Source organism: Sylvia atricapilla, chromosome 19 (genome assembly GCF_009819655.1).
Source record: "Sylvia atricapilla isolate bSylAtr1 chromosome 19, bSylAtr1.pri, whole genome shotgun sequence".
NCBI classification, from domain to species: Eukaryota; Metazoa; Chordata; class Aves; order Passeriformes; family Sylviidae; genus Sylvia; species Sylvia atricapilla.
This window is the reverse complement of record NC_089158.1, coordinates 7,770,120-7,794,384: the sequence shown is the minus strand read 5'-3', so window position 1 is coordinate 7,794,384 and position 24,265 is coordinate 7,770,120. Positions and strand designations below refer to the sequence as shown.

Genomic DNA, 24,265 nt, shown 5'->3' with positions numbered 1-24,265 from the left:
AAATAACATCTTTCTTTCTCCTTCTCTATATTCTTTGGATTTAATCACATCAGACTCTTGGGAAGCTGCACATAACGGGGTTAAAGAGACCCCAGGGATGTCTTTGGGATGTGGGTAAGATCCCAACAGCTGCTTGGGAATAGTTTCAGATGAAAGAAGTGAAAATATGAGGAATTCTGTGCACTGTTCTCGCTGGGGAGGGGGCAGCAGGGCGAGTTTTCTTGTCTCTATTTGCAGATTTCGCTCAACTTCACGAGGGATCCCAGGAAAGCCATCAGTGCCCAGGAGCTGTGGCATCACCCCAGTGTCCCCACTGTCCCCTGCCCCTGTGCAGGGCAGCCCAGGGACATTTTCCTGCCCTTAACAGCCGGGGAATGTCCCCCTGGCTTTGCTCGAGGCACATCCCTGGTGAGGGGGTAGGAGTGCCCTGGACCCAGGCTGTGCTGCCTGCTCCTCCTCTGCTGCCTGAGGGAGCCGTGGGCGAGGAATTAAAAGCAGCAGACAGCCCCGATTGAGCAGAGCTGTTATCCTGCTCTTTGTTCAGCTCCCTGCAAAATTGCTTTGCAATTGCTTTCCTTGTTAGGGAGCATTTGTATTATTAATCTGGGAACATCTCATTAGGACCGCGGCTGTAACAGGGATGAGTTTGCAGCCTAAATTACCTTTCCTTGGGATTGCTTTTTTTTTTTTTCTTCCAGTGGGGGAAGTGTGTGTGTTTTCCCCCTCCCAGCTACAGAACACGTTAAATTTTCTCCCCAGCGTGTGCCCTGCTGCTGTTCTGGGTGGGGATTTGTGCTGCATCCCAAGGCAGGCAGGGCCAGGATGAATCCCTGCCCCATCCCCAGCCCTGCCACCCATCCCCAGCACCCCCTGCCACCATCCCCACTGTTGGAACATCTTTTCCCTGCCTCGTCTGCGCTGAGATTGCTGGAGGGGAACAGCTTTTCACGTGTCAAACCAGCTCGGAGCCTTTCCCATCTGTTAAACACGGATCCCAGAGATCCCAGCAGGGCTGGGGGATGCAGGGGGTGATGGTTTGAGGGAGAAGGATTCGCTGTGAGTTCAGGGCTCCGATAGCCCCGAGCCCTGCAGGAGCCTGCGGTGGGGTTTTGTTCGAAGGGAAGAGAACATCCGAGGACTTCGGAGGCACTTTGGGGGATTCACAACCTGCAGCGCCTGGGCAAGGGCAGGGTTTGGATCTTGGGGCACCTTGGGAGGGTTCCAGGGTGTCAGAGCCCTTCCCAAGGCAGGGAGAGGGGTCCTGGGTCCAGCCCAGAGGGTGAAGGAGCTGCCAGCCCCTGGGAAGGCTTTGGCTGAGCCGCTGCTGGTGCTGGTGAGGGCTCTGGGATCCAGAGCCAAGGGAGGCTTTGCGATTCTTGTGGCTTTTCCTCGTTCATTTTACAACTGGCATTTACAGTTCCCACTAAAATCCTTTATCTTGGAAGCCTTTGGCACCGTAATTACACAAAAATAGCAGAGAGCTTAGCGAGCCTTTGCTCCTAACCCTGTTTTCCTGTGTGTTAACCCTGTTTCTCCTCCAGCTCAGCTGGAACAGAAAACGCTGTCACTCCTTTAGCTGGAAAACAGAACAGACTAGAAATGAGTTCTGTAATTCCAGGAAAATACCCTCCTGGGAGTGTTCCCTCCCACCTGGCTGTCCCCTGCAGCCACAGAGCCCTGCCTTTGTCCCTTGCTGCATCTTCTTCCCTTTAAATTAGGTGATTTCTTGCTGCACCATCACCGAGCCCTCAGTGACAGAAACTAATCTCGAATGAATTAACCTGAATTCAGCTGATCTTGTGGGAACCAGCAGCAGCTCTGGCTCCCTGAAGGGACTGCTCACATCAGCCACCACTGCCCCTCAGCTCCTTGGGGTCCATCCCCTTCCCTCTTCCCAGTGCTGCCATTGGAAGTGGGGAAAATCTTGTTGGCTTAGGCACAGTGCTTGAAACCATGGTAAATGCAGTGAAATTCGGATGCTGGGTGGGTTTTACCCACCACCCCACAGCACGAATGTGGCTCTGCTCCAACCCCTATTTTAGGGTCTGAGAATCAGCATCACGCAAATTAAGAGTGAAATAAATCCCAAGGCCCGCTACTTGTCCTCAAATATGTCTCGTGGTGTGGAGAAAAATAAAAATCAATCTTGTGTGCTGTTCAGTGAAGGAAAAAAATAAAATTCACGCTTTCTGTCTTAATAATTTGTGGCTACAGGAGCCTTGGCAGAGGAGCCCTGTTTCCCAGAGTCCTGCAGATAGCTCTCAGGACAGCTCTGTGGAGATGCCAGAGCCTTTCTTCCCAGAAACAAGCAGCAAAAACAGGGCAAAAAACTCGATCCTGAAGGCAGTGGTTCATTTGCAATGTGCCTGATGTGCAGCAGCTGTAGCTACAGCCCTGCTGTGACCATCCTCTGCCTGCCTTGTCCCCTTCCCAGGGCTGCTGCCACCAGTCCTGCAGGAAGCAGGCTCTGTGCTCATGGAGTGGGAACCTTTTGTTGGGATTTTGATCCCTCTCTTGTCCCAGAGGGTTGGTTGTACACAGGGACAAAGAGCAGATCCAGGAGAGGGGATTTATTTAATCGTTTCCGGTTCTCATCCTTCCCTCCATCTTTTTGGAGGACTGTCAGCACTTCCAGGGAGAAGTTCCACTCTGCTCCATGGCTGGCTGTGCCTGAACAAGGAGCCTTTTTATTATCCAGCCAGGATTTTCCACTGCAGCCCTAATTCCATTACCCCATTCCCAGGCAGCCTGGAGGATCCTGCAGCAGCCTGCTCTCTGCACAGGGATGTCGTGCAAAGTTCCCTCCTGTGCTTTGCAGCGGGAGTTTTCCTTCCCTTCCCGAGTTTTCATTCCAAGTTTTCTTGAGCAAACTCAGCTCTCTGGAGGACAACAAGACTTCTTGTTGCAGGTCCCTATAAACCAGGGTTATAATTATTTTCTTAAAGCTTTTTGGGGTTTGTTTTTTCCTCTTTTCCCTCGAGACTTTCCTGCCACAGCCACGAGTGCTCCCTGCTGCCTGTGGCACGTCCTGGCGTCCTCTGGGCTCCATCACCCACCCCAAGCTCTGGGGGCTGAAAGTGAGCCCTGAGCAGAGGAGAGGGCACGTGTTTGTCCATCTCCCCGAGATGTGTGTTTTTCCTGGAAGCAAAGCAGGAGAGGTTCAGCAGTGTTGGCTCCTGCTGCCTGCATGCATTTTTAATGTGTGCACAGCAAAGCCCGGCTGAGAACGGGGTTTGTGTGTTCAGGGCCCTTTGTGGAGGCCCTAAATCCTCCCTGTGTGAACTGCACCTCTCGGTGGCTCTCCTCAGAAGGCACCACAGTTAATAAAGGAGAGTTAAAACCACTTGTAGACGGGCAGGAGGGTGGATGCTGTTGTCAGAGGACGTTTTCTCTCACAGCAGTGTTTTGGCTGGGCCGTGCAGGGAAGGACACTGGGATGAGTTTTCCCTCTCTTGGGGCCAAGGCAGGACCCCTTTGGGTCAGCTGGAAGAAAAAGTGACCAGTGCAGCTCCAGTGGGAGTGGCTGCCCATGGGCACTCTGTGGAATGGCCATCTTGGCCATCCTCTCTCTGGTTTTTTTTGGGAACAGGCTGCCCAGAGCAGCTGTGGCTGCTCCATCCCTGGAATTGTCCCAGGCCAGGCTGGATGGAGCTCTGAGCAGCCTGGGACAGTGGGAGTTGGGTTAGGGAGGTTGGGATGAGCTGATCCTTATGGTCCCTTCCAAACCATTCCCACCTCCACGGAGCAGACAGAGAGGAGAAAAGCTCAGCACTGGGATCAGCCCAGCTCAGAGCCACCTCCAGCACGTTCCAAGCAGCCAAATGAGTCCCAGGATCCTGCCTGCAGTGAGGAGTGACCCAGAGGAGAGCTCCTGCAGCACTGCCCGCTCCAGGGCTCATCCTGCTGCCCTTGGCCCAGGGAAAGCCTCCAACGGGCTCCAAATGAGGACTGCAGCACTGTCAGCCCTGGAGGCGCTGTGCTTGCCAGTAATAAATATCAGGATGTGTGTGGAGGAGGAGGGATGGAGATGGAGAGGCAGAGCAGCATTCCTGGCAGGAGGTGCCCAGAGGGGCACAGGGATCCCAAACTGCAGCCCCTGCCCCCCAAAACTCGTGTGTCTGTGACCCCTGGGCTGTGTCCTCGGTGTTCAGCCACCAGCTCGGAGTTAAACCTGCACTTTTGTCCGGGTTCCATGACTTTATTCCATTGTCCCAGCTGCTGTGGTGTGGTCAGACCCTGGGCAAAGGGCTGTGTGGTCCCACAGCAAACCCCACGTCCTGCAGAAGATGGAGCCCATCAGGATGCTCCCCTCGCTGTCCTGAAGGAGAGAAAGGAGAGAGGGGAAGATGTTTTACGGCGTTTTTGAGGATCCTCCAGCGTGCTGGAGACTTCCAGATCAGATTTGGTCTCCAGGGATGGGAGGTGGATCCAGCTGGGTGTGAAAACGGCAGGCAATTAAAGGCACTAACAATTATGTCTCTGGCGAGGAGGTTGTTGGGGCACCTCTTCTCCCGAAGGTTGGTTTTACAAGGGCTGTTTTATTCCCTGCCAGCGGCTCTCTGGAATTGCTCTCTGCCCATTATTCTTTTACTGCCGCCGTGTTTTCCCCTGTACGCGCTTTAAGTGTTGCTGTAAAATGGATGGAGAAGGGCTGTGGGAGGATCCGTGGGTGCAAAGAGGAGCAGTTGCTGTGCAGAGCTCTCTCCTGGAACTGGGACCAGTTTTGGGGACTGGTCACCAGCACAAACCTCACAAGGAGGAGGTCAGGTGGGATTTTTTCCTTGTGACACCACCAAACCTTGAGGAGGCACCACAAAGCTCCTCCGTTTGTGGATGAGCAGAATCCTTGGCTGAGCAGCAGCTCCTTTCCCACTTAAAAAAAAAAAAAAAAAGAAAAAAAAAAAAAAACCACAAAAAAACCCCAGAACGTTCTTGACACATTTCTTTTGGCAAGTTTGTATCCTCACACAGAGCCTGCAAAACATCCCTGCCGTGTTTTCCTGCAGGGCTGCTCTGCAGGCTGGGGGTCCTGAGGTCACCCCAAAGCATCTGCTCCCAAAGCAGAGGCGGCTTCTCTGGCCCCTCCCCAGAGCAGCTTTGTGTGATGGAGACACAGCTCTGACTGAGCTCAGCCTGGCTGGCTCTGGGGACACTGCTGTGTCACTCTGGGGTCACCTCTGTGTCACTTTGGGTTTACTGCTGTGTCACTTTGGGGACAGTGCTGGGCTTTGGGGACACTGCTGTGTCACTCTGGGGATGTTGTTGAACTTTGGGGTCACCTCTGTGTCACTTTGGGGATTCTGGTGGGCTTTGCAGTCACTCTGGGGATGCTGTTGGGCTTTGGGGTCACCTCTGTGTCACTTTGGGGACAGTGCTGGGCTTTGGGGTCACTGCTGTGTGACTTTGGGGACACCGCTGTGTCACTCTGGGGATGCTGGTGGGCTTTGGAGTCACCTGCTGTGTCACTTTGGGGATGCTGGTGGGCTTTGAGGTCATTCTGGGGACACTGTTGGGCTTTGTGGTCACTGCTGTGTCACTTTGTGGTCACTGCTGTGTCACTCTGGGGATGCTGCTGGCCTTTGGGGTCACCCGCTGTGTCACTTTGGGGTCACCACTGTGTCACTTTAGGATCACTGCTGTGTCCTGCTCCTTGGCTTTGCCCCCAGGCTCCTCCTGTGTCACTTCCCACCCTCTGGGACCTTTCCAGCACCTCTGCTCACCTTCCCAAAACAGATCTCTTGCCCCAAGGATGCCCCAAGGATGGAGAAGGGCTCTGGGCTCAGCTGGTCCAAAAACAGGGACCTGGGAGGTTCCCAGCCCTGGGGACAGGGACACTGCCATGGGCTGTGCCTGGAGAGGGGCACTGGGTGCTCTGGCACAGCCCTGGCCTTTCTGCACCTCCCTGGGGGAGGGAATCCTGCTGGCCCTTGGAATGGGCTGCTCGGAGCTGCACCCTTGGGCCCCTCTTGGCTGGGATGTGCTGCTGCCGCTCTCCCTGCAGACAGCAGGGCTGGGGTCAGGCAGGAAGGTCCCTTTTGGTCATTATTTATTGACACTGGCACACGTTTCGTGGCATGGCAGCTGCTCACGTGCAGCAGAAGAACTCAAGAGTGCTGCAAAATCTTGTGCTGCTTTGCCGGGAGGTAAAAATGAGGATTTGAGGATTTGTGTTTGCCCCGGGTGTTTTCCAGTGGATGTTGCTGGGTGGGATACATCCCATTACTGGGGCAATCCTTCCCTAACGGCTGGTTGTGCTGTTACCCCACAGGGTTTGAGTCTTTTTTATTTTCCCTTTCTTTTCAAGAGAGACATTTCTGGATTCCCCTTTTGATTTTCTCCATCTGTTCTGTTCAGTGTGGAGCTGAAGTGAGGAGAAAACCCTCCCTCTTGCTGGAGCGAGGCACTGCAGCACGAGGGCTTTCTCCAAACCCCGTAATGTGTCGGAACATAAAATTATACGAGCTGTTATTTTCTTGTCGTCTCATCTCCAGAAAGGCTGGGCTCACATTGGAGCTGAGGAGAAAAAACAGGGTTTGCACCTCACCCTTGGCTTCCCCTGCAAAATCATCATCACCACCACCACCATCATCATCGTTTTTTGTGTTGCTGGTGATGTAACTCGCTCTTTCCCCACTGAATTTCCATCAGAATGAATCTGGTGAGAATTCCTGCGAGTTCCAGACCGCAAATAAAAGACAGCAAACCCGTCATTTTTTCAGAGGGCTTGTCTAGAATTTGGCGCCGTGTGAGGTGCATCTTCCCAGAGATGAGTAATGTGACAGAAAAGCGTGATTTTAATTGAATTCAGCAGCTTTTGGTATGTTCTGATGTGCCTTGTTCTGCACGGGGAGGATTGATGCTGTTCTGCTTTATATAAATGGATTTTTGGGGGTGCATTAACAGTGTGGTCATTGCCTGGTATTGCTCCCATTTCACACGTGGAAATTTTGGGAACCAAACCGTGGAGGAGCTGCCTGGGTGGAGGGCAGGGCTGCTCCAGGTCACCTCTTTGCTGCTCCCTGGGCAGCTCACAGCCACCTCTTGGGAGATTAATGCTGCTTTAATCTGCCTAATGCAGCGCAGACAATGAGGGAAGCGTTTTCAGTGGTGTGTAAAAAAGTCTTGGGGAAAACACACGATTTTCCTTGTGTTTTCCTTGTGTTTTCCTTGTGTTTTCCTTGTGTTTCCTTGTGTTTCCTTGGGCAGCTCCAGGAGTGCTCAGGGTGGTGAGCCCAGGGTTCCAGAACTGGTGGCTGACAGGGGACACAGTCACAGGAATGGGATGATCCCCAGGGATTCATCCTCCTGGAGAAAAAGAGGAGGAAAAAAGACAAAAAGGAGAAGGTTAGAGCTGCCAAAATGACGCGCTGGGAAGAGCCAAAATCTGAAATTTTGGGATTGAAGCAGCATTAAACCTCAGCAGTGGGGCAGGAGGACTTTTCTGGAAGCATGGGAGCTGTGGGGCTGAGAACTCCCGTGGAAACAGCCTGAAGGCTAAAACACTGGTGGAATCAGTGTGCTGTGGGTTCTCCGGGGGTCTGTACACCCACCCAGGGCAGCTGGGAGCCCTGCAGGGTGTCGTTTCAGGCTGCAGACCCCACACCATGGAAACATTTGCCTGCCACGAGGATTCAGGGCTGGAGAAGCTCCTTTCTGCCCGTTACTGAAGAAATCCCTCGCAGAAGGGACGGCAGATGGGAGCAGCTCAGGTTTCCCGCGTGTCACACACTCCACCTGCTTTTTAAAACACTCAAGTGTTATCCCTGGACTTAGGAAAACAGGGGGGGGATTATCCTGCTGGTGCTGAGAGGGTGGAATCCCCTTCCAGAAAGGGATAAATCACCTCCTTTAGAACTCCTGAGGGTGTTGGTACAAGTCAGGAAAACTTCTGCCTGACAAACCATCTGCACTGAGAGCAGCCTCAGCGCTCCTTGGAGTGTCCTGAGTGGGGCATTTCCTCCCTCTCTGCTTCTCCTCAGGCTCGCTGGTGTTTTTGACCCCAAAAAATCAGAGCAGAGACCGGAAAAAAATGGTCAATAAACCTTGGTCCTCCCTGCTCTGTCCCACGTGGGTTTGAGGCCAAGATGCTGCTGTGCAAAAGGATCAGACTGGAGCTGTCTCTGCTCCCTGCAGAGGTGAGGAGTTGGCTTCAGTTTCTGGGACAAGGCAGCCCAGATGCTGGAAGAGGCTCATCAATAAATAAACCTCCCTGGTTATTGCTGTTAGAATTGCAGCCTACCTGCCTCTTCCCCTTCAATAATTCAGAGGAAGGAGCAGCCAGGCAGCGCTGAGAGATTCCCTGTGCAGGGGTGGACGGTGAGGATGTGGTGTGGGAGGGATCATGGGGCAACCTGAGAGCAGGGGAGGAGTTTTTTCGGCATAAAATACCTCGTGAAATATTAATTGATTGTCCCCGTGGGTGCTGTGGCTGTGGCTGGCTCTGCCTGTGCCTCATTTGCTCTGTGAGATCCCCAGAAAGTGGCCGAAATGTTTTTGTGAGGTCAAGGAGGTGCTTTGCACCACATGTCAGGAGGCATCGTGTGCTGTAAGTCCTGCCCTCCAGAGGAGCAGCTCACTCTAAACTCCTTAACAAATTGCTTGGTCTTTTCTTCCCTTTCCTTGCCTAAAACAAACGCGTCAGATCGATCCCACTTCCCTTCCCTCCTTTGATCTCCGGAGTGCTGAGGGGTTTGTGTGTGAAGGAGTCTACTTTGGGAGCTCTGTTATCTCTGCAGAGCCTGTTCCAGCTCTGTTTGATGGCACTGGGGGCTTTTGCTTTTCATCTGAGCAGGATGGGGCTCGAGCAGCCCAGGCACGGGCTGGGAGGATGAGTGGCTCAGCAGGTGCTTTTTGCATGGTGGTGGAGGAAAAAAAAAAAAAAAAAAAAAAAAAAAAGGTGGTGCTTAGCTAAAGATATGAAATAAGAGACATTTTCAAATGGATTTTAATAGATTGGGGATCTCTGCAGACCTGTTGGGTTTCAGTGGACTCAGAACACTCCTCACTGTACTCTGCTCCTACAGGAGAAGTTGCAATGTGCCTGGAGGTCTTTAAGGATTCCCCAGGGAATCCAGAGCTTTTAGATCTTTTGACTGACAGCATTTTCACTCATTTTACCAAGAAGAAAGAAACCACGGGGGTTGGTCCCAAACCAGGTGTTGGCTGTTGGGGAGCTCGTGGCTGGGGAAGGTGCAGCACCTTCATCCACCTGGAGGGAGATGCTGCTCCCTGCGTGGCTGGGGCCAAGGGCATCATCACCTGTGGGAAGGTTCTCGGTGAAAACCCTGTGCTGGTGAGAAATACTGGATTAAAAGGTCTCCCAGCTGGCTTTTCTTTGTGCTGCCTTGATAGGGATCTCCTGGGGTGTCTGTCCCTGCCACATCAAATCCCTTTCTGCCCCAGCTCAGGTGTGTTCAGTGACAAAAAAACAACCTAAATGGATGTGGATGGGAGCTTAAGTCAAAAGTAGGGAGATGTTTCAAACAGTGGCTGTTGGTAGAGGTAAATTAAATCATGTTGTTGCAGTTAGAACTCCTGGGGGAGAGCCAGGGATGAACAAAGGAAAAACCCAAGGCTTTGTCCAAGAAGCTGCCCTTCAGCTCCGGATTTTGGATGGTTCATTTAGTGATCCTCACCCTGGTGTGACTTCTCCCTCTAATTGCGTTCTGTGAGTCCTTATTTAGCCATTAGCTGCCACTGCAGGGACACAGGTTATTAATTCCTCCCCTGGCCTGACTTTCACTCTGGGCCTTCACCAGGGGTCAAGGTGAGGCTGGGAGTGCCAGGGGAGCTGCATCCCTGCAAAACTCTGATTAGAAAGTATTTTTTTCTCCCTTTTCTGCCTCTTTGTCTTACATGGGGGATTGTATCAATTACACCTCAAGCCCAGATTTATGGCTGGAGATGCGTCCATGTGATTTTAATATTCTTTATGGCTCTTTTTACTCCTTTCTCCCTGGTGTGCCGAGTGCTGGGGAAGGAAACAGTCAGAGATGAAGAGCAGAAGATGCACAGAAAAGGAAGGAGCTCGTGCCTCGTGGTGGATTTCTTTTTATTGTCATAACAAGTGGTGTTTAAACTGAGGTCTGCCTTCTTGCCAGAGCTTTGCATCCTTTGCCTTTCTCCCTTCGACATTGCCCCTTTGCACATGGATGTGGTTGGACACACGTTGGGTGCTCCTCGTTGCAGCTGGAACAGCTGGAATTGTCCTGCTCCGTGGCTGGGGTCACCACAGCTCTTTCCCCTCCTGGATTCACCCCCTGGTCAGGGTTTTAATTGAGCTCCCTGCAGGTCTCAGCACTATTTCAGCGTGCTTGGTCTGGAGCTGCTCACCGAAGGAAGGCTGAGGTGTAGCAGGGGAGAGAAAGCAAATTAATGCTGCTGAAAGGGTCCAAAAATAGCAAATTCAGGGGCTAACCAGGCCGTGTGTTAAATCTCCTCGGAGAGGCAATCTATCATGGCCAGGGGGGGCAGGAGGGAAGAGGAGGAAATTGCTCTTGAGGGCAGTTAGAGGTTCACATGTAGGAACCTCTAACTAAGTGTAGGAGCTTTGCTCCTCCACAGCATCAGTGTCCATCCCTGTGGTTCAGAGGCTGGAGAGCCCCAGGAGGGCTGGGCACAGCTGCCCTGCTGCCACCCCTCCGTGTCCCTGTGCTGGGGCTGGAGCAAGGCTGGCTGTGCCCTGGGGGTGCCCAGCACAGCTGTGGCCACGAGGTGCATCCAGCCCCGACAGAGCCACAGCCCAGCCTGGCCCTGGGCCAGCAATAATACGTGGGGTTTAATTAAAACAGCGTTTTTCGTCTCCCTCTTGCATTATTGGGTTATTGCTTCAGAATGAGCCAAGGAATTCTTGTATTCCCCCCACTCACTCCTCTCTCGCTCTTTTTAATCTGCTTTCTCCTCTCCTTTCTTTCTGCCCTTTTGGTGGCCTTTCCCTCCTCTCCAGGGGTTTTACTCTTTTCAGCCGTCACCAGGTTGTTCAGATGAGGAAGCCTGCAGTTCATAAGGACTCACTCATTCCGGTGGGGTTGATCCAGTGGGAAGCAGCTCAGAGTCCCAGCCCTGCCTGGCCGAGCAGGGAAGGAGCTCACAGGTAGAAAGGCTCCATCGCTGGAGGAGAAAGTGTTTCTCCATCCCAACAAATCCAGGCTGGAACTAAGATTCCTGAGCTGTTGGTGCAGCACCAGCTCAGCAGGAAGGGTTCAGCCACAGGGGGCTCTGACGTGTTGTCAGACCATGCAGCCCCTCATTTTGGTGTTGTCCTGTGTCCTCAGCTACCCTCCCCACCTGGGTTCCTGCCCTGCCCTGCCAGCTCTGCCCTTGGGAAGCAGCAGACACGGTGTCATTCCGGGACAAAACTGGATCAGCAGTGAATATTCCGTGCTGCTCAGCAGGATGCTCAGGGCTGGGCTGAGTTCAGGGGCTCTGCTGTGAGGGGTGAGGCACGTTATAACCCTGTCATCCCTTTCCTTCCCAGGCCCTTCCCTTCGGAGGAGACCACGGAGAATGACGATGACGTGTACCGGAGTCTGGAGGAGCTGGCGGAGTGAGTGGCCTCACCTTCTCCTGGGAGGGAGAAAAACTTGTCCTGGGCTTCCAGCAAAGGCAGATAAAGTCTGACAGCAGGGCTGGGAGAGCCAGGGCGGCTGCTTTCATCCTTTGGCCAGGAGATTTTTGTGCTCTGACAAAAGTCCATCTTTTCCTGGTATAACGCCCTGGGAGATGTCACTTTTAATCAGGTTGAGTTGATGAGTGGCTCGGTGGGGGGTGAAAGGGGCCAAGCCCAGGGGATCCCCTCCTCCTCCTAAATCCCAAAACCCTGGGACATAACTCATCCTCTGAGGTGATGCAAGGCAGCTCTGGCAGTGAGGTCTCCACTGTTAGCATTGCTGGTTCCCCCCCCGTGGCATTTTTTGGGTGCTGCATCCTCCAGGTGTGATTTTGGACCACACCAGCTGGTCCTGGGGCAATCAGAGAATAGTTTGGGTTGAAAAGAACCTTAAAGACCATTTCATTCCACCCCTTTGCAAAGGGCAGGGACACTTTTTACCACCCCACATTGCTCCCAGCCCCATCCAAGCTGGCCTTGGACACTTCCAGGGTTGTGACAGCCACATCCTACCGTGACACCTCCCCTGCTTGTCCTTGGTGGGACATGGGATGATGTCTCTGTCTGTGTTTATCTGGTTTTTTTTCTGCCTGTGGTGATGATGTAACAGGCTTTTAAAATCAACCTTGAGCTACAGCACACACGGTTGAAGTGCAGGCACTATTGGAATTCAATGGCAGCATTCCCATCCAGCCAGGGTTTTGCTTATGAAGTGCAGCCTGCTGCATATGGAGGGGTGGACTGCATGGGTGGATATGTGGCTTTGTGCAGTTAAATATTATTGTTCCACAACATAAATAATAAGACTCCTTAATCCAATGAGTTCCTTATGGCTTCAGTTATTACAGAAGTAAATCATAAATTACCGGCGGAGGGAATGGAGTACCCTGGAATTCCCTGCTTGCTGTTGGCTCCCAGCAGCTGCACTTCAATAAAATTTTAACTAAGAAAGGGATCCTTTCAAGAACAGCATTTCTTGTGCCCCCTTTCCAAAAGTTCTCAAAATCCCTTTAATGTTAGGGTTTAAAATTCCTGTTTCTCCCACACAGATGTGCCTTTAATCAAGGAGAGGTTTGTGTGGGCACGGAGTGCTGCTGGGGATGGCAGTGCTGGCCTAGCAAGGGTGGCTTTGGGGTGCTGTACTGGGTTATTTGGGGCTGGAAGAGGGTTCCCAGCTTTAAGTCTGCTTGAAGAGAACAAGGTGTCCACCTGGGAGCTTCCCAAATTGTTCCTTGTCCCTTGGCCACAGGGGCTGTGATGGCCCATCAGATAACTTGGAGGTTTATTTCAGCTCATTGCCCTGTTCTGTCCCAGATCTCCAACTTTTAACTTTTCCCTGTTCTCCCATTCTCTGCAAAATCCTCTTTTATCTTACTTAGGACTCACGAGGGAAAGGCATGTTGAACCAGCAGGGATTGCCCAAATTCCTTCCTCCAGGCCTGCCCTCCCAGAGCACAGAAACGGTGTCAGAATCCACCCTGGAGCTGTAAAACACCCCCAAAACTTCCCTCCAGAGAACCCCTCAGCAGGAGTGCTCCTCCTGCCTGCAGCCCAGCAGCAGCAGCGCCCTTTTCTCCCTTGGAGCAGGGGACTGTGACTGGAGATGTGCCAGTCCCAGTGGTGTCCCCGGGGCCCCGCTGCTGGGTGCTGGCAGCCCTTGGCACCCCTGAGAAAGAGCTCTTTCTTAGCTCCTGCCCTCTGCAAACAAGCCCAACAAGGGCAGCATTCACTGCTGGGAATGATTCAGTCCACCCAGCGCCTCTGCCTTTCGCATTGCTGATGAGCCAGCAGCCTTGGGATGAGGTGGCTGCGGCCAAAAATGCCTTTTTTTTTTTTTTTTTTTGTGGGTGAGGAAGTGATTTCCACAGCAGCAAGGGAAAGGACTCAGTGTGTGGAGGGAGCTGCCTGCAAAACCAGCGGGGATTTGTCACCTCGAGGTGCCACTGCTGTCCTCACAGTGCTCAGAGGGACAAGGGTGGGTGAGGAGGGACAGCCCTGGTGGGCTCTGTGCCACCAGCTCACCCTGGCAAAGAGGAATCTCCAAAAGGGAGCCCGCTTTGGGTGTTGTGCTGCTGGAGAAAGAGCTCAGGATAAACAGAGTTGGTTCTAACAGGACATTTTGGGGGCTGGTAGATGAGGTTTTTTTGGAGAATGTCGGGGTGTTTCAAGTGTAAGTACTTCAGTGGAGTAGTTTGGTGTCCCCAGGCTGAGAGTTTGAATTCCTCTGCTGCAGAGCCTTTAAAATATGACCATATTTGTGATGGAGGTGCTGATTTGGGGAGCAGAAGGAAGCAGGCTCTTTGTCCTTGTTGTCCCCATGATGTTCCAAAGAGTGAGAACCTTAGTCCTGAACTCTCCCAGCACGGAGGAGCTGCGGCACAAAAACCAGTGCCAGGGATGCAGGAGCAAGCTGTGTGTGCAGTCATGGGGCAGCCACTGGCTGCTGGTGTGTTTAAAGGATGTTTAAGCCTTGATGACCCCATTGTGCTCTCACCTTTGGGGTGTTGCAGGGATTAATCCCAGCTCCAGACAGATTCTCCAGCCAGCAGATCAAGGCACCTAATTGCCTGGAAAAAAAAAACCCAGAAAACAAAAAACCAACCAAACAATTGGTGATGGGAAGGGGAAGGGAAGCTAAAAGGCTATCAGGGGAGCTGGGAGGTTCTCAAATTCCCTGTTTTCAGCCCTCTGGCCCCTCGGTGTGCTGTGCCCTGGGCCAGATGGCAGCTTGCAGCCAGCCAGGGCAGATGGCAGGGGCTGCTCCCATCACAAGCAGTGCCTGATCAATGCCGTGAGGAGCTGCAGTAAAGGGACAATTGGCCTCTGCTGCCTGATTTATTCCAGCCTGCCCCATGCCAGACCCTGGAGCAGCCTGTCTGGGGGCAGCTGGGCCATGAAATGAGCTGGGTTTTGCAGCAGCAGCCCGTGGGTTCATGCTCTGCAGCCTGTGCCCTGTAGCGGGGCTGTATCAGTGACCCTTGTCCCGAGGATGCTCCTGCAGATCCCCAGGGATGGGAGCTGCTGCTTCCCACATGGCTGTGGCTGCTGGGAGTCAGGAGTCAGCAGGCAATTATCCACCTTACTGCCCTGCCAACTGCTTTCCCCTCCCCTTTTATGGCTTTTTCAGCTGCTCCAAACCAACCTGGACCCTCAGAGTTACACTTAACATTTCACCTAAATTTTCCCCGCTGCCACTTGAGCTCTCTCCGGTTATTTTGTCTCATTAAATTTATGAGAGTGATTAATCCTGGCCCTTCTTTATGATGAACCTTCTCCACTTCATGGCACTGTCCCTCTGCAGTGGCACAATTAGGTAGATTACACAGATTTTGGGTTATTTTTGGCTGTTTGAAGGATTCAGAGTCAGGCAGAAGTTCTGTGAAAGGTTTGATGCGAAGCATTTAATCTGCGTAACTTTTACCTTTTTTTTCCTCTTCTGAAGATAATTTCTTTGGAGGAGAGGAGTTGTAGTGTTGCAGCAAAAAAAGTGTTTTAGGCAAAGCAGGTCCCCACCAAGTTTTGCCCCTGGAGAGCTTTGTCCCGCAGGTCAGTGTCCATGTCCCCTGCTCTTGTTTCGAGCTGCAGCTCACTGGGAATTTATCCCTAATGAATTTATTGGGATAATTGTGTATTCCCAAACTTTCCATCCTGGAGAAGGGGGGAAGGAGATCTGCTAGGCCACAATTTCTCAAGTGATTCCTCTTCTGGGCTCAGCTTCTTGCTGAAGTCTCTCCTGCTTCTCCCACTACTGTCACATTGCCCCCCTCACACCTCCCAAAATAGTGCTGTGCTCAGCAGAACTTCTCAAATGCATTAAAACAAAAGTAACAAACGCAGGAGCCAAGGTGGGATGATAAGTTAGCTGCCACTTTTCTCATTATTTCTGCAGTGTTGGACAAGCCAGGCACAACAGCCCCTCAAATAAATGGCTCTGTGGTGCAGGGCACTTGAGCCAGAGCTCTTGTAAATGTGTCTGTCCTTCTTGTGTCACTTGTATTGATTTTTACACGTCCTGCTTGGGTCATTTCTGGGATCCTGTTGGTCGCTGTAACTGTGTGAGGCTTTTCCTTGGGATCAAAATCTCCCACTCAGGATGGGGAATGTGAGCCCCAAGCTGAATAAATGGGAAAAGGCTCCTGCTGCTATTTCCAGACTGGTGTCTCCATCCAAATCCAATCGGGGTAATTAAACCCCTGCAAGAGTCCAGCAGCTGCACATCTTACACTCCCTCAGCCTGAAACCAAAGCCTGCCAGATGTGCTGCAGATTGAGGGTTCTGCTGGTCCTCTCAGACAGAATCAGGGGGTGGTTGGAGGAACCCCTGAATGAAGGGGTTGGTTGGAGGAGCTGTGTATTTATAGCTGTGAGTGCAGAGTGAGAATGAGAAAGTGGGCATTGCTGGGTTGGACTGGAGCCTCACAGCTGCCTCAGAGACCCTGCAGATGCACTCCCAGCCTGGACCTGTGCTGGCTCTGAGGTCTTCTGGCTCTTAAGCCTGGTCACAGGACTGGAAATTTAGGGTCCTCTCTTGGTTGTCTTATTTTAGCTCCTTCTGTCCCCTCCTGCTCTTTTTTTGCTGTTCCTGGTGGTTCTGGCTCTTTCCTCGGCGTGGTTTGGATGGAGTTTTGGTGTGGTGGCTTTGTCGTGAAGGTTTGTCCTTGAATTCTTGAGGCTGGTACAAACTCATTAACTTCCCACAGCAGCTTTTATGGCCCTGGAATCCCCGAGAGCTTCCCCACTTACCCCCAGTGTCATTGCAGAGGTGATGTGCAGGGCTCCTTCAGGGGCATCACGGACTGTCTGTGCCCATGGCCCCTTCCAGCCATGGAAAATCCATGAAATCACTGTGTGATTTTATGGATTTTCTCCTTCCAAGGCAGGATCCAGCCCCTGTGTTCTGGGAGCTGCTCTTTGGCAGGGCTGCTGCCTGCCTGGGTGGGAGTTAGTGCAGGGCAGGCATTGCCAGTGAGGCAGAGCTCAGCCAAAAGCATTGTTTTGGCCTGAAATTGCCTCAGATATGAAAAGCTTTATTCATTATCAGCTTTTCTGGCTCGGCAAGATGCTGCCAGCCCAAAGCTGGTTACATCCATCCTAATAACAGTAATTGCGAGTGCTGGTGTTCACTCTGAAGGGCGGCCAAAATCCCTTTCCTAACCCCAGAGCTGTCAATGAATCTCCTAAGCCAAGCAGTAGATCACAGGCTCTGATACCCACGGGTAACTCGCAGACTCTGCTGCTTTTATTGAAGGAGCAAATTGCTTTTCTTTGTGAGGAACGAGGTGATCTGGCTTTCCTTGCTCAAGTTGTTCCGTCTGCCCGCAACACGCTGGATTTATTGCCCGAATTCAGTGTGTCCTGAGGTGTGTCCTGGCTAAAATCATCCCGATCCCGGCTTTAAGGACAAGGGAGGGGCTGTGTTTTCAAAGGGAGGGGTGTGTATTTTCAACAGTGTGGGGACAGGTGAGGATCAAAAGGTGCAAAGTAGAGATGTCAACATCTGTATGGCACAGCAGGAGCTGGGCTGCTCCAGGAGAGGCTGATCCTCGTGGTTTAGTGCTCTCCATAAAAACTGGCAGCCTCTTGGTGTTTCTCAGAGATGCACTGAGAATGTATTTTAATAAATAACAGACTGCTGGACGATGGTGGTGCTGTCATACTGCCACGGCTGTCGGGTTTGAGGAACTCTGGTGCATCTCCCCAAAGCTCTGGAGTGGAGGTGTCTTTCCAGGTGTCCTCAGGATGTGGGAATAGTTCCTGTTTTTTCCCCAAAACCAGGAATTGGAGTAGAGAAGGGCTTGTTCTGCTGTGGAGTAGCAGGAAGGAGTGGAGCAGCAAGGCTCAGCCCTTCATTAGAGGAGTGGGAGCTGTGAGGTGCTGTCAGGACGTGGCCCCACGTGGTGAATTTGAGGAATTTGTGTCCAGGGGCTGGTGGCACTTCTGTGGGCAGATCTGCTGGGATGTCCCTTGGGAGGCATTTCTGTCCTGGTGGCCCAGGTGGGGCCAGGCTTTGGGGCATCCATCCTTCTCCACTCTCTGCCCATGACTGAGCAAAACCCATCTGGCAAACCCACTTGGGGACGTGGCTTAGGGGTGGTCGTGGTGGTGCTGGTTGAGCCAGATGTTCATGGAGGTCTCTCCCAACCCTGATGATTCAGAAAGCCCCGTCAGCATCACGTGGGTTTCTCCCAGTGTGTGCCCACCACGCTCCTGGCTTCTTGGGGAGGGAGAAAAGGACACTTTGTCCAGGCTGGGAACAGCAGCACCAGGCTCTGAGGCTTGGATGGGAGAGGAGCTCCAGGAGATGCTCAGGGACACCTCAGCCACCATCTTCTCCTCTGCACCTATCCCAAAGCAATTCCCAAGCTCTCCAGGGATGTTCATCCCTCACTCCAGGCAGCCTCTGCTCCAGCAGCAGCATGGCCCCAGCCCTCTCCTGGTCGTGTCACACCCAGCTGGGCTCCTGCTCGTGACACAAACCCAACCACACGTTCCCAAGAAGCCTCCAGCCAGGGAAAATGATGTATGGAGAGACAGCCAGCAACCCGAGAGGTGTGGGCAGGGAGATCCATCAGGAGCTGGGAGTGCCTGGCTCTGGATGATGAGGAGCAGAGCCCAGAATATAAATATTGGTGCAGATAATGACGCCTGGGAGGGGGAAGATGGATCACCAGCTATTAGTGGGCATTATTGCAGCAGCTGCAATGCATCACCCGGGAAGAATGGGATGGATACATCACGCCGGCGTATTTATTTAAAAATCCCCAAACTTTTATGAAACAAATCTGTTTGTGTAAATAGAAAGGGCTGTATTTAAGCAGGAGGAATAAAAGCCCGGGTTTTGCAGGCAGATGTGCTCTGGCTGCTCCCTGATATATAACAGAGAGATGTTGAGTGTCACACTCGGAGCACAGCTTTACACCTAAATTTATTTGTGTGTAATTAATACCCCTGTTGAAAGACACAGCTCGTAAAATATGCGAGTGCTGTTTGATATTCCAGCATTTCACACCATCCTGATCCTGTGGGATTGACTTCAGTGGGAGCTGTTAGCAGCCAGCACCTGTAGATCTAAGCACTGGAATTATTATTGTTAATTGCTGTTTAATATGGGCTGAATTTTCAAAAGTGTTCCAAGGCTGAGGAGGCCCTGGGAGAGGTGTGAAGTCTCAGATGATAATTAATTACTGAACACCATCACCTTTAGCACAACCCGGGCACTGCAGCTCTGGGATGCCTTTGAAGCCTGGGAGTGCAGGGGCAGCTCCAAAGTGACGGGGCTGGTCCTCAAAAGGTGACGTTTTGCTGCTTAATTTCCCTCTGCTGTAAATGTTATTGACCTCTGCCCACCGAGCTGAGTGTCTGATGAGATTGCCTTATGGAGGTGAGGAGAGTCTCCTGCTCCTCAGGGAAATGCTGGGCTAAAAATCCCCCAGCTGCCCACCAGGGCAGGGAGTGGGCTTTGTGGGAGCTGGTGCATCGCTCAGATCACTGGGTGCAGAGCATCTAAACCTGGGTGCAGGGCATTTAAACCTGGATGGAGAGCATTTAAACCTGGGTGCAGGGCATTTAAACCTGGATGGAGAGCATTTAAACCTGGGTGCAGGGCATTTAAACCTGGATGGAGAGCATTTAAACCTGGATGGAGAGCATTTAAACCTGGGTGCAGGGCATTTAAACCTGGGTGCAGGACATTTAAACCTGGGTGGGATGCCCAGGGCTGGGTCCAGGCTTTGCTGTGGGTCCTGCACAGCTCCAGAGGCTGTTGGTTCATCAGGACTGGGATGTTTCTCCTACTGCTCAGAGACACCAGATGGGTGTTTAATATCTGCTCCTGCTTGGAGTGGATCTGGGCTCCTACAGCAGTTTGCACCCCTGCCTGGGGGAAGGGGATGGTTTTTTTGGCACGAGGAAACCTTTCAGTGAGGAAAAGCAAAATCAGATCAAGAGTGAACGCAGAGCCTTAAGCAGGCCAAAATGCAACCCTTAAAGTGAATTCTCTGAGCATGGTATAAAGTCACAGAGGCAAGAGCTGCTCCTGGTCCTGAAGAGGAGCTGAGGGGGAGGTGGTGGGCACCCTTGGAGCAGGTGGAGCTGGAGCTGGTGGCTCAGATGGCCCCGCCGGGCACTTGGCTGGCACATCCATCTCAGCTGGGCCCATTAGTGCTGAGCAAAAGCCCAGCAGGGGCAGAGCTGGCAGCCCGTGGGCACCGTGGGCACAGAGCAGCTCTTGGCTGTGATCCCCGCTCGTGTCGAGCAGCATCCCGCCTTCTCCAGCCTCCAGCGAGCGGGAAGGAACCTGCAGCAGGCACTGAGAAAAACCAGAGAGCTCGGGCTGAGCACATGAATTTCCACAGGATTTTCCTTGCTGCGATCCTCCTCGGTGCCTGGTGAAGTGGCAGCTGAAATCTCATGGTTATTTAATCCCTGACCCCTTCTCCTTCTCGTTGCAGCGAGCACGATCTGGGGGAGGACATCTACGACTGCGTCCCCTGCGAGGACGAGGGCGATGATATCTACGAGGATATCATCAGAGTGGAAGTGCAGCAGCCCATGGTAACAGCTCCGCTGCCTTTTTACAGCTCCACCTCGCTGGGAGGGGAGGGAGGGGAGCCCTGAAAGGGAATAACCCTGTGCCACTGGCAGGTTGATGCTGCAAAGAGGAGAATTGCTTTGAGTCGCTCTGAACAAGCACAGCTGGGATGGCACCAGCCCAGAGGGGTTTTCTGAGGAGTTTCCCAGCCCAGCCTGTCATCTGCAGGAGTTTGGGGAGGAGGAAGGGAAAGAGAGATCTAACAAGCCCTAAAAGAGAAGCTAAAAATAGGATTTTGGTGCTGGTGTCACTGCAGCCTTTCCGGGGAGGCTCCTCCTGCTCCGTCAGCCAGAGGTGCTGCTGGTATTTTTAGGTCGGGGTGACAGATCTGTGTGTGTGTGAGGGATCTCTGTGCCTGCTGCTCCTGCCTGGATGGCTCAGAGCAGGGAGGTGTTTGCACTGGAGCTTTCTGGGCCAGCAGGGACAAGCAGCTGCCTCCGTTTGTCACCTCTCAAAAAGAAAAAAAAAAGATTTTACTGAATGATGGAAATCGTGGAGGGATTTGTGATATCTCCAAGGGTTCTGGAGCAAATATCACACTCCATGGATGAGGTGTTGGTGGCCCTGGCACCTCCCCAAAGGTGCCCACAGCCTACCTGTGTCCCCAGCACTGCTGCAGGGCTGGCAGGACTCACTTCTCCAGAGTGTGACCTTCCCAGTTTTCTCCCCACGTCCAATATCTGCCACCCCCAGGCTTTGTTCAGACTCTAATTACTCTCCCCGAGTTCACACAGTCCACACCTCCCTGGGACAAAGCAGGATCAATGGACAAGTTCAGGGATCAATTCAGTCCCTGGAGCAGGGACGTGGCTGAGCCAGACACGAGGGGCTGGAGCCTGGGAATGCAGGGCTGCATCCGTGGATGTGCTCTGATTCCTCCCCTCTCCTGTGGGACAAAGACAATAAAACCCTAATTCCATCCCCTTGAGCTCCCTGCACACCAAAACCCCCCTCTGGATCCAGGAGTTGAGCCCAAAATATTCCCAGTGATCCTGCCAAAGTGCTTGGATGTGAAGTCAACACAGCACTGGGTTTTGCCATCAGTTGGAAAAGCCACTTGGCCCAAGAGCTGCCCTCAGGGAAGGTTTTGGTTGGAATTTTTTGCCTAAATGGGAAAAATGGGGAAAAAGCTCCAGCAGCCAGGTTTGAAGTCATTGGAAATGGCAATTTTTCACTGTCCCCTCCACATTACTTTATGTTTTCTGCTGAGCAGCTTTGGTGTTGAGAGCTGTGACCCCCCCTTTTCCTGAGCAAAAGAGTCTGTTTTTAATATATCTGCCCCAAAAAATGGAACTTTCTGGGTAACATTTGTCACAACAGCGAGTGCGTGCTGCTAATGGCTTCTTGTCTTTCTGCATGCTTCAGATTAGATACATGCAGGTAAGATGAATCCATTAAAATCTGGGGTTTCATCCAGCTGAAAGGGGCCAGCTGTGGGTTCTGAGGGGTGGACAGAGGGGCTCTGTTCCTGTGCATGATCCGTAAAACCCCAAATTCAGGTTCTGCCCTGCCAAGTGCAGCAGCTCCCAAAAACTCCCAGGTTTACAGAGCAGAGGAGACTCCAGGAGTTGGGGCTTTGGGAGAAGCACATTTTATCAGATTTGACCTAAAATAACGAGAATTGGCAACCCTGGCCAGGGATTTGGATAACTCTAATGTATTATTTGTGACCCACTTAGTATCTGTTGTGAGTGTCATCTTAATAACAACAACAACAAAAATTTAAAAACGGAAAAATCAGCCTTTATCTCTTATTATCCTTCTTTAGCTGCTAGTCTTTGGTGGTGTGGCTGTAATAAATGGAAAAAAATACAGTGTTTTCCATGGTGAGACATATTTAATAGCACAGCCGGGGTTCCTCTGTATATTTTTTTGGATAAAACCAGTTCCCTTTAGCACAAAGCAATAGCTGCTCTCTCCTGACTTTCCCAAACTTGTGCTTGGTTGCTGGAGGCTGAACTGGAGCCCCACCAGGTGTCTGGACCACCCTTAGGACCATCTGACCCTACCTTTTTTTTTTTTTTTTCCCTAGAAAATGGGAATGACAGAAGATGACAAAAGGAATTGCTGTTTGCTAGAAATCCAAGAAACCGAGGCCAAATACTACAAAACGCTTGAAGATATAGAGAAGGTGAGCACTGAGCCCTCTTCTCCACAGCATCCCCTTCCCCAGCAGCCCTGAATCCCACAGGAACTGTGCTGCCTTGGTGCTTGCTCCCAGAGGAAAATGGGAGAACGAGGGAGATCCACAAAACCCAGCCTGACAAGCACAAAATGCAGCCTGAAGGAGCCCAAACCTTAAGCATAATTTTTTTATTATTATTTTTTTTTTCTGATTGCTGCAGATTAGAACCAGGCTGGAAACCCTCCTGCTGTGTCCCCCCTATCCTGGGGTGAGAATCTCCCACTCCTGGCTCAGCCAGGCCGGCTTTGCTGATAAGAGCAGTGTTTGCTGATATCTCTTATCACTCTGATTGCCACGGAATAATTCCTTTATTCCGAGCGTTGGAGCTGTGCTGACTCGCCATTGAAGCTAATTGGATTAAAAAGAGAACGTTCTGTTGCCTAAATTGGCGGGGTTTTAATTGGTTTTGATGAATTATTGTGGCGCCTTTCTTTGGAAAAAACAAAGAAAAGCGAACACCTCTTGGAGGCAGTGGATGGAGCCTGGAGGTGGTTCCTGCTCCGAGGAAAGCAGCAGGAAGAAAGAGCAATAATGAAAATCCAGCTGCCATCTCTGGCTTTTGTTTCCTCCCCTTCTGCCATCCTTTCCCTCTGTCTTGCCCTGAAGAAGCTGTGAGCAAAACTGGGGAAAATGGAAGAGCGTTTCCCATTTTCCAGGGGAATGTCCCGATATATTTGTGATTAATGTTTCCAAGGAACCCTTGTTCCTCGGAAACAGCCACAGCCTTCTGGTTCAGTGGAAAGGAAGAGTTAAATTACTGCTTTCTTCTCAATTAAAGCTTCCTGATGCTCAATGAAAGCTCCCTGCTCAATTCCAGGGTCCTGGGTGGAAGTTCCCCTCTTGGGTGTGATGTGTTTGGGGTTTTTTTGGAGTCTGAGGTCACGTGGATGATGCCATTAATATGTATTTGTTCAGAAAGGCATTGCCCATGTAATCACATCATCGCTGCCTCCTCAAGGGCAGGATTGCAGGGAGATAAAGAGCTGGGAGGATGCTTCAGTGCAGGACTGCAGCGAGGTGGAGGAGTGCATTTCACCCCCCTGCCACGGGTTTAGCAGGGCAGGGAGCTGTGGGCACCCATGGGTGGGGGTCTGGCACCTTCCCAGCCCTGTTAGTGCCGTGGGAGCTCAGGAGTGATGCTCTCATGGGAATTCCTGCCTCCCACTTCCATCCCTGCTCATCCTCTGCCTTTAAACTCGTTCAAACCTGCCCAGGTGAACGCAGCTGGTGAAGCAGAAAATCCAAATCCCCTGCACAACCTCGTTCCCTCCTCTTCTGCAGCACCTCAGTCCCTTTTCCATTTCCCTCTTGCAGAACTACATGAACCCCCTGAGGCTGGTGCTGACTCCCCAAGACATGGAGGCTATTTTTATCAATTTGGAGGTAACATCGTGGGCATTGTGCCTCAAATCTTTGTTCTTTTCGCAGCAGCTCAGCCCTCTCCCCGCTTAGGAGGAGGTTTTCTGATTTTCTGTTCGATTTATTTGTGCATTCACTTGGAGAGCTTCAGCCTTTCGTGTGCTGTGGAGCTTAAAGTGGTTTAGGAGACATTCTTTAATTTTCGAGGTGGGGAATATGTGAACCCTAGGTAAGAAATTTATATCTAGTGGATGTTTCAGGCTTGGGGCTCTGGATTTTAGCTGATTTAGATGATTTGGGCACAGGGTGATGAAGGGATTTATTTCTGCTCTGGTTTGCACGGGGTCCAAGTCAAAACCTGTCATCTCCTCCACTCCTTCCATCCCATCTCCTCCTAAGTCCTGATCCTGGGGCATTTCTCAGATGGAATTACATCCCTGTCCTCCAGGCCACTCCGGGCTGCATCCCACTGGAACAACTTTCTTTACAAACACCTAAAAGAGGGGAAAACCCCCTGCCTGAGG

General features: G+C 51.9%; 1 protein-coding gene across 2 annotated transcripts in view; it reads left to right on the top strand.

The window, feature by feature from the left end:
- The window catches only part of VAV2 (vav guanine nucleotide exchange factor 2), a 127,737-nt gene that overhangs the window by 79,995 nt on the left and 23,477 nt on the right, over positions 1 to 24,265 (top strand). For both annotated transcript variants that reach the window (XM_066332864.1, XM_066332863.1), the window contains exons 4-7: positions 11,477 to 11,545; positions 20,058 to 20,160; positions 22,230 to 22,328; positions 23,697 to 23,765. In XM_066332864.1, the coding sequence (XP_066188961.1) occupies positions 11,477 to 11,545; positions 20,058 to 20,160; positions 22,230 to 22,328; positions 23,697 to 23,765 (340 nt within the window). The remainder of the gene's footprint in view (positions 1 to 11,476; positions 11,546 to 20,057; positions 20,161 to 22,229; positions 22,329 to 23,696; positions 23,766 to 24,265) is intronic.